At 40.2% G+C, this 16,946-nt stretch overlaps 1 protein-coding gene across 7 annotated transcripts in view; it reads left to right on the forward strand.

Moving 5' to 3' along the window:
* Positions 1–16,946, forward strand: part of LOC102831419 (transducin-like enhancer protein 4-like) — a 184,601-nt gene that overhangs the window by 37,204 nt on the left and 130,451 nt on the right. For all 7 annotated transcript variants that reach the window (XM_006834935.1, XM_006834938.1, XM_006834940.1 and 4 more), the window contains exon 5: positions 7,332–7,394. In XM_006834935.1, coding sequence (XP_006834998.1) covers positions 7,332–7,394 — 63 coding nt within the window. The remainder of the gene's footprint in view (positions 1–7,331; positions 7,395–16,946) is intronic.

The raw sequence follows: 16,946 nt of genomic DNA on the forward strand, positions 1-16,946 counted from the left end.
TAGGTCTAGTGGGCACTCTGTGAAAGTTTGGGCACCCTTGTGCATATCTTTTCACTTCATATCAACTGGACGCTTCACTCTCAGCTCTAGCCCTCGTGGCCACATCCTTGTCCATGGGCTCAAGAGTTCCCAGGTCTTATCGTACTTTAGAACAACCAGTTCTCACCATACTCCAGATCGATGGGGGTCTACGTAACTTGGTTGGGCTCAGCCCATTTCTTCATAGCTGCTTTTCCCCCACTTCCTCTCACTAGTAGACCAACATGGTCACCAGTAAGCTTACATGCCTGCTCATGTATTCCCTTTGAGTTTCATCTTGGGAGGGGGTTTGTCCTGAAGGGACTTGATTGCTTGCCTGGATGGCTCCCTGGCAAACAACTTGCTTGTTTTTGTAGTAGCCAATCAGATTGCCATTTTTGTTTTTGGTTTTCCCTGCAAGATAACAGTTTTTCACACTTGAGAACTGAAATTATTTGACCTTGTACCAGTAATTAGATGTCTGGTACAAAGATCGTCATTCTCAACCTTGATGCTGTATAGCTCTCTTGATTACTCTTAACATTCAGAGGCATATTTAAATACCATAGCAAGAGCCTAGAAGTATGAGTTTAAAACACACAGTACATTGACAGTGCTGTGGCATTACTATCAGTAGCGATATTGTTTTAGTTAAGTTCCATGAGGAGCATGGGTGGTTTATTAAAAAAAAAAAAAAAAAAAAGAATTGAATATTGCCAGTTTCACGTGTCTCAAGGTAATAGGAGTGGAGTGTACCCCAAAGACAGTACCTCTTTTTTTGTTGGAGGAACTGGGGTGGGAAGGACTTTTAAAACAATGGCAATACTTTGCCAAAAAGTCTTGATTGTTTGAATTAATTCTTTAGACAACTGATGCATGTCCTGTTAACTTGATTCTGATCCAGGTTATCAATTTATATTGGTTTTTAAACAGTAGTAAATATTTTGTGCAAAGTAAGCATCTGAGCTAAAGTAAAACTTGGGCATCCGGTTTGCCAACTCTCCAGTAATGCTGGTGATAGCGTTTGGTCTAAATCTGTGCTGAGCCCTATTCCAGTCAGGGTTTTTGTTTCTTTTTTAAATACACATAAAATTAATTTTGTACATTACATGTTTTTTTATCTCTTTTGTAAAGTTGAGTTTTTATGATAAGAGGAAAACTGAGTTGGCAGTTTAGGAGAAACTACTACTTGAATATTTCTTTTATGTTTAGTCTACATTTTTATGATGTTGGAAAGAATTTCTTCTCCTAAATCCTCTAATTTTATAATCTAGGAGCAAGTAGCTTCAGTTCCTGAAATTGTGTAATTCCTTCAGAAATTGGGAGCAAATCAGTGAACTAATCAAGATAATTTATTTCCCAACTGAAATAATAATAATAATAATAATAAATGCAATGTTGGTTGTATAGTGAAATAAACCTGAGGGGAGAGGGTTTTGAGATTTTATTTCCACTTATTCTAGAAAAGGATTTAAGGCAGGATAAGTAAGAATTGATTTCTCCGACTCCTCTACCCCCTTAAACTGTTTATATAACAGATGAGTATATGTTCTTGACCAACATTTCATAGTGAAATAGTCCATCTTTAAATTTTTTTTTTCCTTTGCAAAGAAAACATTAGAAAAGTTAAAAATGAAATACTAAAAAAAATTTCTGAGACGATAACTGCTTAATTTTATTTAGTTGTGTTTTTTGTGTTCTGCCTTTTTGTAGGTGTGTGTGTGTGTGGGGTGGGGGTGTTTCTGACTTTTGAAATGGTTTCCTAGTAATATCTTATTCTGTTTTGTTTCAAGCAATATATGATGTGTAACAGGAGTGTTCCTATGTTGCAGAGACCAAAAACCTCAGGACCTATGTTTTTAAGCCAACAATAATGTTTTGGTAGCTAAAAGGAAGTTACTGATATTTTCTCTCAGTGTTATTACATCAAAAGAAATCTTAATTAATTTTTTAAAGGAAAGTAAATAGGCAGCCATAATCTAAATAAAAATCAGATTTTTAGTATATTAGGACCATTTCAGAGGAGATAATTGAATTCAAATATAGGCTTACTCGTTTCTGCCTGTCTTAACTGACGAGTTGTTAAAAGTTGTGAAACATGAATTTGGTGGTGTGTATCTTTTAATCTGGTGGTTTCATTGTGGCATTCTTTTTTACGATTGATACTGCTTCTCATGATACAAGGCAGTTAAATTTTCAAATGATTTTGAGAAAAAAAACCAATCTCTGTTTTCCTGTTTAGTTACTAGCTAATCATGCTATAAGGAGTCCTGGACACACAGTGGTTTTAAAGCGCTTGGCTGGTAACCTAAAGGTTGGTGGTTCAAACCAACCAATAGAAAAAGATCGGGCAGTCTCCTGGGGTGGTTAGTTCTGCTGTGCCCTATTGGGTTGATAGGAGTCGGAATGGACTGGAAGTGCACTGGGCTTTCGGTTTTGATTGTGCTGCTGCTGTCTGTTCATCCATCACTTCTTTGGAGTTACCGTGTTAGCATTCCGGTGCCACGTGTTGAATGTAAAGTCAAAGGATTTTCATAGAATGCCATTTCTTTAAAAATAAAAACAAACTTAAAATTTTTCTAAAAGATCTTACCCAAACTTAGTATTTTGGGGGTAGGATATCATAATTTCATGAATTTTATTGGCTTTTTTTTTATTAAACTTTTTATTGTGAAAGGTTTACATTCAACAAATCATATACTTGTTTTTCATGTCCATTGCTGTCTCCTCAGTGTAACATTTATTCTGCATACTCCCTGTGTTTGTTTCCATTCCTCCTCCTTTCCCCAACATTTTTTAATTTTGTCCTTGTCCTTAAGGTCCTTTTGATTTCAAATGGTTGGCCATTTTATGGTGTTTGAACCTCACTAGTATTGATGTACCTCCCTCCCCCCATTATGCCTATCTGTTGCATGGCTGAAAATTGAACCAAGGTGGTGAATTCATTTCCAGATCTGAAGGGTGACCAAGGATCATAGTCTCTGGGTCCCACCAGTCTCTATTGACCAGTAAGCTTGGTCATCTTTATGATTTTGAGTTTTGTTTCACATATTTTCTCACTCTATCCAGGACTTTCTAATGGGATCCCTTTTAGATAGTTGGTAATGGTATCCAGGTACTGTTGAGTTTTTTGGTTTCGGGGTCATGGAGACTGATGTTCACTTGCTCCGTTAGTCCATTGGGCTAATTGCGTCCAAGCATTCAGTTTTCCTCACTCTTCTTACTTCAGGACAGGGAGAGACCAGTGGTTGCATCTTAGATGGCTGCTCAAAAGATTTTAAGATCTCAGTTGCTACACAGCAAAGTAGGATGTAGAACATTCCCTTTGTGTACTGTTATGTTATTGGTTCTTTTTATTGGAGGGAGGAGCCCTGGTGTGGTGCTATAAGAAAAGCACTGGGCCACAGATTGGTTTGAATCATAAGGTCGGTGGTTCAGACTCACCAGCCACGCCTCAGAAACTCTATACAGGGTCCACTATGAGTGGAAACCAACTCAGATGTCACTTAATTAACAGCAACATTAAGAATTGGGCTGTTAACCAGAAGGTCAGCAGAACAAACCCATCAGCTGCTCTGTGGGAGAAAGGTGAGGCTGTCTGAAGCCCTGTGGACCAGTTCTGTGCCCTGAAGTGGAGTCAGAATCAACTCCACAGCAGTGGGTTTGGTGGGTTTTATTTTATTTTATTTTATTTTATTTTAGTAAAGGTGGGAAATTATAGGAAGAAACAGAATGGTAGTTGAGTGTAGAAAAATATTAATGTATGGGCCTTTTAGTGTTTTTTTTCCTAAATGAATGTCTTGATGGATAGAGGAAGACAATATAGGAGTGCCGAGACTTGCTAATGTCCTTGACAAACTATGGCCACAAAAACGATGTTTTAGTTATACCTTGACATGAACAGTTGTTCTTTTATTGAGACACCATTAATGTTATTTTGGAATATCATGGGTATGTAAAGGCAGTAGTTTAGCAGTATCCATAAAGCATCAAATATCATCCTAACATCCAGTAACCCTAACAGCAGTGTTTCCGAATCTCTGCCTGTTTAAGTGGTATCTCTGTGAATGTATTTGCTCAGGGAAGCATGACCCACATCACCTATAAATTTGATTGGAAGCTACAGTGCTGGCATAGGCTGATGGATAGCAGATTAGAACTCTGATTAACCATGTGATTCGAAGACTGGGAATATATTGTCTAAGCAAGATTCATCAGACGCAATCAGAATTTCAAGTGGTCAGATGAAATTCAAATGCGTATTGTGGCTGTTCCTCCCCTAGTGCGGTTCCTCCTAGATTCCCTCCCCCCACCCCCCTTTTTCCTCAAAGCTGAAAAATACTTCTTTGATGAATCTGCTCCTTACCCTAAAGCTGTCTGTCTGTTATTCATCAGAAAGCAGGTCGCAGTTCAGTGAGCAGAAGAAAAGATTTTAATAGAAGCTGTGCCAAGGGCTGTAATGCATCATTTTAGGGCCCTAATTACATTACAATGACAAATATCAATGGTGACAACAGCAATAACCTACATCCTTTAATGGCTGTGCTGGAAAAGGAGTTTGGGCCCCACGCCATTAGATTAGACTCAGTTTCAAAACATAGGCCATTAGAAGTGTATGTCCACAGTATTATTGGCTGATCGCTGAAGCCCAGTGGAAAGGCCTGTAAATAAATGATGCCTCCCGAAAGTGGGACCCTGTGGGACAAAAGAGGCAAAATGAGATGACTATGGAAGGCGCAGTGTTTCCGAGGCAACTTTAGCTTTCAAAGTGAGGAATGACCTGCTTAATTTTATGAAATCACACACACACACATCCCACCCCCACCCCCTGCTGCCAATTAGCCTGACCATGAACATCCATTGGCATGACAACTTAAAGAAATTAAGAAGTCTTTTACACAAAAGGTGACCTTTAAAAAACTTTGGAAGGATCCCTCTCTCCTCTTTCTGTTACGTATGTATGTAAACATAACATAAACCAGTTATGTTTAAAAGGAAGCTTTCTTCCTTTAAAATTTATTTTGAAGACAGTGTAGACTTTCCCCCCCTGTTGTTGCTTAGACTTAAATAACATAGGTCCAACGTGAAGAAGCAAATAAATACCCTTTGGTCTTTTATTTTGCCAGGTTAGTAAGTTTCTTTAGAGTCGTTTGCATTGCCTGGATCATGTAGGCAAACGATAAAGAACTCAGTTTTCTTATATGCCCACACATTTTTTCAACCCTCCTAGCAAGGGACTATTTTATTTATGTAAACAACATAATGAGGAAAATATGCTTGGCAGATGGTTCTAAGCATTCGAATCATCAGTTTGGTCTGCCCCAAAGTGTCTCATTATCTTTTATTCTCTCCCCCACCACCTCTCCCTAGAAAAAGCTTAACAGCCAAATGCCATTGAGACATAGGGCTTTCAGTCTGGTGAAAGCGTCTCTATTTTCTTAGCTCACCCTGGAATTTTACCCCATAACCACTGTGGTATATGTTGGTCCAGGTGGAGAGTGGTTTGGTGATTCCCGTTAGAGCTTTTCATGGTGGTTTAAACGTTCTTAAAGGATAGCTAAAAGCTCATGGGGCCAGCGTAGTAAATGGAGTCAGGTCAGCACATTAGGGTCTTTATTCACCAAAGTTCATTAGTGCTGAGTTTTTGTCCATCCTGTTAGGAATCTAGGCTGGACAGGAAATCTTTGGTTTGAAGTTTCATGGTGAATTTGTGTTTGCTGTTGGCTGGCAAAGTTTTTAAGGTGCTGGCATTTAAAAGATTGCATAGCTCCAAAGTCAAAAGGGTTGCTGATGAAAGAAGGAAGCCCAGATTGCACAAGTAGATTGTTGTGTCATTCTGGTAATGACTTAGCAAGGAAAAAAAGAGCATTTTTGTCCTCTTGTAAAATGAGGAACTGACCCTGGATGGAATTTATTTTAAGAATGCCTCTGGAATAGCAATTGCTTTACTTTTTCTGACTCTCAAGTCTTCTCCCTTCTGCTTTTCCCCGCCCCATCTTTACAATACAAGATAGTACTTAATATGTATAAACACCTATCTGTGTGCACATGTCACATACCGAAGTATATATGGTGCCAACTGAAAACACAAAGTCTAACATTGTGAATCTGGGTAGCTTTTTAAAGAAAACCTTAATTTATTTTTTAACTATAGCATCTTATTGATGTAAAATTTTTGTACTCTAAAAATTATTAGAGAATATATTGTCATCTGCCATTGCTGGGACTTTTGCAGCTCTACAGTACAATGATTAATCTACATATGCATACAAATTGCTTTTTGATAATGTAGTGAGATTTTAAAACCTTTTATAGTGTAGTAAGATTCTAAACCCTTCATATAGGCAGGCCTCCCTGGTTGTGAACGAGAATGAGATCCGTTCTTGTGTTTAAGTTTGTTTTTTAAGTTGACTTTGTAGATGAGTCAGAACAGGTGCTTTTAAAGGTTCTTACTTTATTAACCTAACTTTAGTGCAAGAAAAGACTGGGAGCCTTTTCTGTTATTTAAAAGCTTGCACATCCAGCAAGTGAAGGTGATTGCAATGAAGAATTTGTTGCAAGTTGGTAGGTTCATTTGTTTCAAAGTGAACAAATTTATGTAACAACAAAGGGCAAGTAGGAGTGGTCCATAAGTCAGTTATTCATAGCTTGGGGGACTGCCTGTACAAACAAACCAAAACCAAAACAAAAAACCAAACCTGTGAAAGTGTGAAGTTTTTACTGTTGAAGAGCGCATCCCGTGCTTCGGCACTTTACAATTGAGGATCTGAATTAATCAACTAATTTGGTTTGGTTGAGTGCTGTTTTTGCACAATGTTGGGGACATGACTAAAATCCCAGTGACTATTTTTAAAGCAAAGGCCGCACATATAGAAATCTAATGTATGTGTTCATTGGAAGAAGTTGCAGTGTGGGGATGAATAATGTGTCTATCTAAACCCTAAAGTCTGAAGATTTTATGAAAAAAACAGAAAGACAAATGAAAACGGACAAGGGCCCTGTTTGAAAGCTTTTTGGAAATGGATTTCCCATGCTGAAAACTAAGCTTCTTTTTATGTGGTCCTGGTCCTTTAAGGTTAACTGTTTAAGATGAATGCTGGTTAATAAATTGTGCCATTAATGATGTGGCACTGTTGTCACTACCTCCTTTTAATGTGCCGACAGATGAGATCCTTTACGTCTTCCTTAGGAGGAAATACTCCAGCCAGAATACAAAGTGTGTTTTAATATCATCCTGTTAATATTTTGGGAATCTGTATGTAACCAGCTGACTGTTCTTTTTATTGCCTTCCTTTTCTTTCTTTTTTTTGCAGGCAGAGATTGTCAAGCGGCTGAATGCTATCTGTGCACAAGTCATCCCTTTCTTGTCCCAAGAGGTAAGGCAGATGGTTTCAGGTTCTGGGCTCCAAGTTGACGTTTTAATGGTTTTGCAGACGAGGACTCATGGCACTGGATGGATCTGTATGTCACCTTTCGTAAATACAGTCTTTTCATTCCAGTTTCTACACTTTAGTAATAATCAGTGGGATCTAATTTAAATATGTTTATATAATGGAATGCTTTCTAATGTGCTGAGCAAAATTCATTTGTTAAAATATGTTGCTGTCATTGTACCATGGCTTTTTGAAATATGACTGTTTGTCATGGTGGCATCTAGTAGGGCAGATTGAAAACTTGCCAGGGAAACAAGAGTTTGCTCTCTATTTTTTGTTCACTGAATGTTAAAAACTGGCAGACAGCATATCAAATAAAGGCTTTACATAGGAAACAATTGAATGCTGGCTGTTTTTAAAAATGCTACTTCTTGTTACCTGATTAAACCTTTATGCTATTTGTGCATTTGAGGAAAGACATGCAACACAGCCTCTCTTCTCTGAATACCACTTCTCTTAGTATTTGGTGATGGAGGCTTTTGTGCAAGGCCAAGGCCCTGGGTGCGGCTCACAGCTTTCTCTTGTTCACCATCAGTGGATGTGTGCATGCGGTCATGAAATGTGTGCTCACTGGAACCTGGAGGTGCACCTCTAGTGTATGATGGCTTCTTTGTGTTCCCCCACCCTGTTTTTGTTGTCGTTGTTGTTTGTTTGCTAGCTTGCTTTTGGTAGTTGCAAAGTTTAGGTGAGAATGCTGGAAAGAGATCTGTTTCCCTTCCCTCCATTTGCTCAGGTCAACTTGGTGGCGAGAAAAGAAGATAGAAAATAGAGAACCTTCATGTATGTCTTGTAACCACAGTGCTTCGTGTTGAGAGCTGAGAGGCACTGAGGCATTTTGCTCTCACTCTTGTAGTTCTTTTCAGTGAGCTGTCTCTCTGCTTTCGCACCTGCAGACTGGTGGAGATGTACTGATGTCACCAGGCAGCCAGTATTCGAACGTGCGTGCATACACGCGCGTGTGTTACAGATATATGAGTTCCTGTGGGACTTTTTAGTTGGTCAGAACTGGATTAGAGTTCATAACCATGGGTACCCCTCATCAAGTCTGTACCCCATGGGGACTGTCATAGTCACAAACCATGGCATGGACCTGTTAACATCTTGAATACAGATGCTCTTCGGGATCACAATATTGTGTTCTTTTCCCACCTTTAGCAGTGACTATAGAACCACCACCCATCTTAGCTTCATTAACTATTTCTGCTAAAGACTGGAAGGTGATTTTGTGGTGTAACACCAGTTGGGTTGCTGAGCTGCAAGGCCAGCAGTTCTAATCTACCAGTCAGTTGCTCTGCAGGATAAAGATGAGGCTTTCAGATCCGTAAAGATTTATAGCCTGGGTAACCATTTCAGGGTCCCTATGAGTCCATGGATTAGATGGAATGGTAAGTAAGAGTCAGGGAATACATTTGCATTTCATTCACAGCCTTTCTATTTGCTTTGATGCAGACTGGGTCTATTTCTTTTTATTTTCAGCAGTTCTGCCTTATGAAGACAGAATGTGAAGCCCACTGAGTTGAAACTGGGTTGAGGCTTCATCCCCAGGGTGACAGGGAAAACTTTGAATATAGTACAGCTTCATTCCCATGGCATTTCTGCAGGATCTGTGAGGTTACTGTCAGAGGAGGAAGGAGGTCTTGGGGGGTTGGGGGAGGGATGGTGAGCAGGTGGAGATATTGGTGGAGCTGATTTGTCACTAGGTCGTTTTCCCTTGTGAGTTAGGCTGTTTGTGTGAGGAGGCCCTGTAGGAGAAGGTGTAAGGGTCGTGATGCTGAGCAAGACCGGACTGGAATTAATTGGCTAAGGAAGTCATGCTTGGCAGCAGAAAGCCATGGGGGAGAGCTGGAAACACCTTTGCTTTTCCTTTAGGCTGGAAGAAGGTGTCTTCATCTCACCGCTCAGAGTTTTGGGATTTTATTTTTCCCTCTGAGTACTCTGGCATTTCTTGGTTGAAATCCTTGAGTCTTATGATGACCTGTGTTGTGGTTTTCCAACTCCTGAGTCTGTAGATATCTTTATAATAATGTGTGGGCCATAGACAACGCTTGCTTTTTCTGTCACGGCCCACCTTACTTCCTCTTCTGGGCTTTCTGAGACTGACTTCTTGATTCTACCCTGAGGCCAGATGGACTATAATCTGGAGGGAGGAGGGGAGGAGGCAGGTTATTAGAGGAAGATGAATTCTATTTCCTGTCTCTTCTGAGGCATAGCAAATCACTCTTGCATGGCTGCGGGCGGGCGTTACTCGGTGCCAGGGCTGAAGGTCTGAGTCTCCTCCTTAACACCGGCTCTCTGGGTGGCTGGCGGGCCGCCCTCCCCAAACGGCAGCTGTGCTGTTTGAATTTATTTTTAAATGTTTTTGTTTTAAAATTTAAATGATTGTATCTAGGAATATTGAAAAAAAAAAAAAAAAATGTCCCTGAAGACAAGTGTATAAGCTACAGGATAGTAGCAAGAGAGAGGGATTTTGATCATGTGAAGTCAGGTTTTTGGGAGTTTGACAGGAATAAGAGGTAAATTTACCTAATCTCAGAGAAGAGTTTATTTTTAACTCCAATGCCCTAGTGAATGTGTCTGCTTAATATTGCTTTTGTTGTTTGTCACATTTTATAACCCCCCCCCCCAATTATATAGTATTTCATGACAACTAGCAAATAAATAAGCTTTATCTGCAGGACTTTTAAAAAGAAATAATAGTATACTTAGAGATCAAGAGTACTTAAAGTATGCTTGTATATATATGTAAGAGTCATAGAAAAGAAGCATTTTCCTGGAAGATTTCATTAAAAGTATAATTTAAAAATATCCTTTTATTGTTAAGTGCTATTGTGTCAGTTCTGACTCATAGCGAACCTGGTTAAGGGTTTCCAAGGAGCTGCTGGTGGGTTTGAACCACTAACCTTGTGGTTAACAGTCCAGTGCTGATCCTACAGCACCATATTTTTGTTGTCGTTAAGTGCTATGGAGTCAGTTCAGACTCATAGTGACCCTGTGTAGTGTTTCCGAGGAGCAGCTAGTGGATTTGAACCGCTAACCTTGTGGTTCATAGCCAGTATGTCTTCTAGTGAATGATATGATGGTGCACTCACTTAAGAATACTTGAGCACTAGTCAACGGTATTGCCAGCATTAGTCATTAAAGGGAGTAAATCATCGCTTAGAATTCTTAGAGAATTTCACAGGATCCCTGATACTTTCTCTGAATTTATGGGATTTATGGCAGCTGTCTGTCTTCTGGTTTTTTAGGAATGAGTAAGCTTGATTTATATTCTATACCTAGTGGGTTAGTGTACCAGACTGCAAAGCCGTTTGAACTGCAAGGTTGGCAGTTCAGGCTCACCAGCTGCTCCTCGGAAACTCTACACAAGGTCGCTATGGGTTGGAACTGACTTGACAGTACTAAACAACACCACTAACCCTGCAAAGATTTTCCTGAAAAGTCATGTCTCAAGGCAGTAAGTGAGGTGTTCTTCTCTGTCCTGCTTTGGGTCTCGTTTGCAAGGAAAACTATAAACAAAGAACTCCTCCTGGGCAGTGCCATAAGTGTGGGATGGCAAGATGATGACAGGGATGACAGTTGGATCTGGGTAGAGTCCTAACTTGCCTGTTATAAAGTGTGTGGTTTACTCTATCCAAATTAAACTGGGTGATTGTGAGTAAATGGCTTGCTTGGGTAACTCATTTTTTTCTGTCTAGTGCTGAGGTTAATACCAGCATGGAGATCAGCTGATTGTTGTAAGAATTACTTGAGATTTCTCCATGTGCAGTTTAGCACATCGTAAGCACTCCCTGATGTTGGTGATGAGTAGGACTAGCTACTCCAGAGACAGCAGCAATGGACCTTTGAGTTTCTTTTTGGGAATTTTTATTTTAAATTAATTTTGTTTTTGAAAACATACACCGATTTATCAGTCTTTACATGTATCAGTTAGTGGCATTGATTGCATTCTTGGAGTTGCTTAACCATTATCACCCTGGTTTTTCTGAATTCCTCTTCCTCCATTAACATAAATTCAGTGCTGCCTAAGGTCCTTATCTAATCTTTCAAGTTGCTGTTGTCAGTTTGATTCTGTACAGATAGTTCTTAAAAGAGCATAACGTTCAAGGCAGACTTTTTTTTCTTTTTAGTAGTGTAGCTAAACTTTTCTTTGGATTTAAGGAGACTTCAGGGCTTGGTTGAAGGTCTAAGATTTAAAGATTGCCTCAGGGCAGTAGTTTCAGGGATTCCTCTAATCCTCCTGGCTCCATGAAGTCTGGAGTCTATGTGAATCTGGAATTCTGTCCTGAATTTTCACCTCTTTGGACAGAATTCTTCTGTAGAATCTTTGAGCAAAATGTTTTAGTAATGGTAGCCGGGCATCATCTGGTTCTTCTGGTCTCACGACAAGAGAGACACAGTTGTTTCTGAGAGCAATTAACCACACACACCATGTTCTCCTACTCCTGACTAGTGTTCCTCTGTTGTTCTATGCAAATTAGGGACCCATTGTTGAATGGTGGCCACGTGTAAGAACTAGAAGGTAAAACAGAGGGACTTGGGCTGTGAACCTCAGGGTCAGCAGTTCGAAACTACCAGCTGTTCTGCGGGAGAAAGATGAGGCTTTCAAACCCTGTACAGGGTCGCTATAAGTCGGAACCGACTCCACGGCACATAACAACAACCAGTATGTTGTTAGTCTAGTTAGATGGAATGTCCCATGAAACCATGACTTTAAACATCCAAACCAAGAAACCTGATCCCAGGAAGTTTTTGGTTGTACATAAGCAGGCTCAGCAACTGCTTTTTCTTTTTTTGTCGAAAATATAGCACACAATTTTTGCCTGTTGAGCTTTTTAAAAAAATATCATAAGATCTCATTTACAAGAAGACAAGGCAAATGTATAGAGAAGAAAGTGGTTATTAGGGGGACGAAGGAGAGGGAAGACGTGGACCTAGTGGTGATGGGACCATGTTGATTGGAGGTAGGGTTACACAGTTGATTATTGTATTGGCTGTCGATAAGTTATTCACCATCCCCCTGTTTTTTAATCATTGCCTTTTTGGAAGGAAGTTGGTTGGTTATCTTCCTCTCTAATGTATTGGACTTTTGGTTTGGTGCTGTAGAATCAGCACTGGGCTGTAACGCACTAGGTCGGCAGTTCAAACTTACCAGCTACTCCTTGGGAGCCCTATACTAAGAACTGGACAACTGGACAGCTCTTAGCAACAGCAATGTTTGTAACTAGGAGAATATAATGTAGATTTGAACTGAACCCAGGGCTCACTGAAGGATCTTAGTGAGACATTAAGTAGCCCCAAGGTGTTGTGTCTTTACTAGCTTTAAGAATTGGTTTTTCAACTCAGCAAACACCTGCCTCTCCCTCAGCAGCAAGTAAAGATCCTCAAGGTGCTCCACCTGTAGAACTCACTGCAGGAGGAGCCAGTGGTCTGTGCTTTACTTAGTGTGAAGCCATCTAGAAACATCTCAATCCATTTTTTTTTTTTTTTTTCTTTAACTTTTTATTTTGAATTGAGTGAACGTTTCCAGACAAGATCATCAGCTTTACATTCAACAAGTCACACACACTTTGTTTCATCTCAATGATTACAATCCCCTCCATGCAACAGCAGTTATCCCACTTCCTCCCTGTGGTTTCTATTTGCATTCCACCCACCTTCCCATCCTTTCTCAACTGAGTCCTTAGGAAAATGTTGCCCTTTTAATTTTGAATGATTGATCATTCCGTGGTGAGCATACCTTGCTGGTGTGTTGTCCCCTGTTCCTCCCCTCCCCTATAAACTTATGTCCTTCTTGGCTGAAAATTGGGCCATGAGGATGAGTGAGTTTCTTTCCAGACCTGAAAAGTGTTCAAGGGTCAGTCATAGTCTCAGGTTCTGCCAGTCTTTTTCTGGCCAGTAAACCTGGCCTTTTTATTAATATTATTAAATAGCTTTGAGTTATGTTTCACATTTTCTCTCATTCTCTCTGACTCCTCTAATGTGATCCCTTTCAGGGGCCGGGTAGTGGTAGCTGGGCAGCGCCTAGACTAGTTCTGGGCTGTATCATGGAGACTGAACATGTTTACAGGTTCAGCCTCTTTAATTCTGATCACTGATCCATAAGTTGTTGTTGCTAAGTGCTGTCGAGTCAGTTCCAACCCGTAGCGACCCTGTATAGGGCTTCCGAGGGGCAGCTGGTGAGTTTGAACTGACAGCCTCACGGTTCAAACCGATATTGCTAGTCTAGCACATTAACCCACAGTGCCACACCAGGACACCACACATGGGGAGACCAATAACTGCACCTTAGAACTTTTACGATCCTAGATGCGACTCACTCATTCAGGATGTCGAACATTGTCTTTGAGGACTGTTAAGCCATTTGACTGTGGTGTCCCCTGAGACTATGGTCCTGAGCCGCCCAGCCTAGCAATTCATTGCTATAAGATATTTGGTGTTATGTAGTACATTTTTATCCTTTTGCCTGCTGTGTGCTCCACCACATTTATAGTTGTGTTTGCAGGAAAGGTAAATACTCTTGTACAAATATCCTCTTTCAAACTCATGTTTGTGGGATATATAAATCTATATATATCCCATTTGTCTTCCCTTCCCATTCAACCTATGTCTCAATCCATGTATCCACACACAGAACACAGTTATTCAAAGGTTGTGTATATATCACTATTATTAGCCTCCGTCCCCTGTAGCACATGCATACCTCCCTGTGTTTTCACTTAGCTTCATTATTCTTCTGCCCCCCTCCCTCACCCAGCTAACCTTGTGTCTACCTTCTAGCCAGTGAATTACTCTTCCCTCCCTCTCATCCTTGGTAACCATCAAAGAATGTTGTTTTTTTTTCTAGTATGGAAACCTTTTCTGAAGCTTTACACCAATGGTCTCATAAAATATTTGTCCTTTTGTGATTAACTAATTTCACTCAGCATAATATCCTCCAGGTTCATCCATGTTATGAGGTGTTTGGGGATTCTTTGTTATTTTTGAGCATTGCATAGTATTCCATTGTGTCTGTGTCCACAGTTTGTTTATCCATTCTTCCATTAATGGGCACTTTTGACTGTCTCCATCTTTTTGCTATTGTGAATAATGCTGCAACCGAGTGTCAATCTAGTTTGAGACTGGTTATTTTCAAAATAACTGGTTGTATAGCTGAAGTTAGTTTTGCTTTTAAAAGTAGTAGCTTTTGTGGGGATGAGGTTTTTTGTTTTGTTTTTAAGACAATTCAAAAAATTGTTGTAAGACCTGTAGATGTTATGGGCCTTCAGCAAAATTGAAGGATGCCATTAAGTATTTTTTTGGAGGCCTGGTGTGGCATTGTGTGTTAATGCGCTGGACTGTAAAGTCGCTTAGGACCCCAAGTTTACAGGGGTAAAGCTCACCAGCCGCACCTCGGAAACGTTATACAGGGTCGATATGGGTCAGAACCTACTCAACGGCACTTAACAACAACAAAGTAAGTACTTTCTGTGCTCTAGTGTCTCAGTAACGATGTCCCTTCCTTTCCCCATTTTAGGAACGTACCTTTTAGGAGATTCTGACGTTGGTTGAAAATCTATGCATCCCTTGTTACTTCCTGGTAATCTTCCTACTGCATTGGTCTACTACCAGCTTAATCTCTTTCTGTGTGTTGAGAAAGCTGATCTCTCTCTGAGCTTTGGTATTCCTATAGAATGGGAGACTAAACCCATCTTTAGATATATATGTGTGTTTTACTGATTAAAATGTAAGTACTTGGCATGGTGCACTTTTCCAATTGTACTTCCAGGGAAATGGGATTTTATTCTAAATTATTCTGGTCTCAAGAAATTTGAAGAGGAGGGATTTACGTAAAAACTGGGAAGTGTTTAATGTAATATTTCTGAAAGAGCTGGTTGGCAGTCTTCCTGTGAAATTAGCTCAGCCTTGCGATTTCAGGGACTTTTTCCACCATTGGGTAGTTAGCTCCACACAGATTTATCTTTCAGAGTATGGGGGGGGGGGGGGTAAATGTTTGTCTTAACTTATTGTGTTAAGCATAAAATAGTGGGCACTGAGCCGTGAGGGCTTGCTGTAGAAAACAGTTCTGGTTTTCGTACTTTTATTTCATTTCCCTGAATTAGTAGGGTCATTAAATGAAAAAAAAAAAAAAAAAGTGTTTCAATAGACAAATTTTTTAGAGCACTGTAGGTTTCCAGAAAAATTGCACTGAAAACTTAGAGTATTCCCATAAAACCCTGTACCCCCTGCAGTTTCTTCTAACTGATACATTATTAACTAAAGTCCATAGTTCATTCTTGTGTCATATAGTCCTATATATTGACAAAATGCATGGTGTCGTGTGTATACCATTGTAGTGTCCTCTAGAGTGATTTTACTATCCCCAGAATACCCTGTGCTCCACAAATTCATCCCCAGCCTGTGGTGGCCACTGCTCCTTTTACCCTCTCTGTGGTTTTGTCTTGTCCAGATTGTCACATAACTCAGACCGTCCAGTATGCTGTGCAACTTTCCTAGACTGGCGGTACTGGTTGAGCAATACTCAGTTTAAGATTCTTCATGTCTTTCATAGTTTGATTGTTGATTTCCATTGTAAGGAGAGCCCTGGTGTGGCACTGTAGGATATGCACTGGGCTACTACTGTGTTAACCACAAGGTCAGCAGTTCAAACTCGCCAGCTGCTCTCTCGGAAAACCCTGTACAGGGCAGCTAGCTATGAGTCAGAACCGACGCAGTAGCACACAATAACAACAATGGCGCTTTGGTGGTGCAGTAGTTAAAGCACTTAACTGTTTAGCAAGTCAGCAGTTCGAAGCCGCCAGCCATTCTAGAGGAGAAAGATGTGGCAGTCCGCTTCCATAGAGATTTAAAGCCTTGGAAACTCTATGGGGAAGTTGTATTCTGTCTTGGATTTTTGTGGGTATGGTTGTGTGTTGTTGTTGTTGAGTGGTGCCATCGAGTCGGTTCTGACCCATAGCGACCCTGTACAGGGTTTCCGAGGGTGTAAATAGCAGTGTATTATTCATATATTGGTGTCCTGGTGTGGTGCTTGCTATATATAGGATGAGCACTGGACTGCTAACCACAAACTCAGCAGTTCAAAGCCACCAGCCGTTCCTTGGAAACCCTATACAGGGTTCCCGTGAGTTGGAACAACAGACTTGATGGCATTTAACAACAGCAACATTCAAGAAAATGTTGGTTGCTTTCATTTTTTCGCAGTTATGTATAAGCAATAAAGTGCAGCTTTACAAGGGTTGTTTTGAGACAAGCAGGATATTTTTCTTGGTAACTAATAAGCTTCTCTGAAGACCGTGGAAAACTTTAAACTCCTTTTAGGCTCTAGATGAAAATGCATTCTTATAGTTCAAACTGTTTCCTCAAGATAAAGTTGTATTTTTCAAAAACTTGTTGTACCAATAGTCAGAAGCAGAGTTCATTGGAAAAGCAATGTGGTACTATGGGTTAATATGCTGGACTGCAAAGTTGGTTTGAACTGTAAGGTCAGTGGTTCAAGCT

This window comes from Chrysochloris asiatica, unplaced genomic scaffold, assembly GCF_000296735.1.
Source record: "Chrysochloris asiatica unplaced genomic scaffold, ChrAsi1.0 scaffold00014, whole genome shotgun sequence".
Classification (NCBI taxonomy): Eukaryota; Metazoa; Chordata; class Mammalia; order Afrosoricida; family Chrysochloridae; genus Chrysochloris; species Chrysochloris asiatica.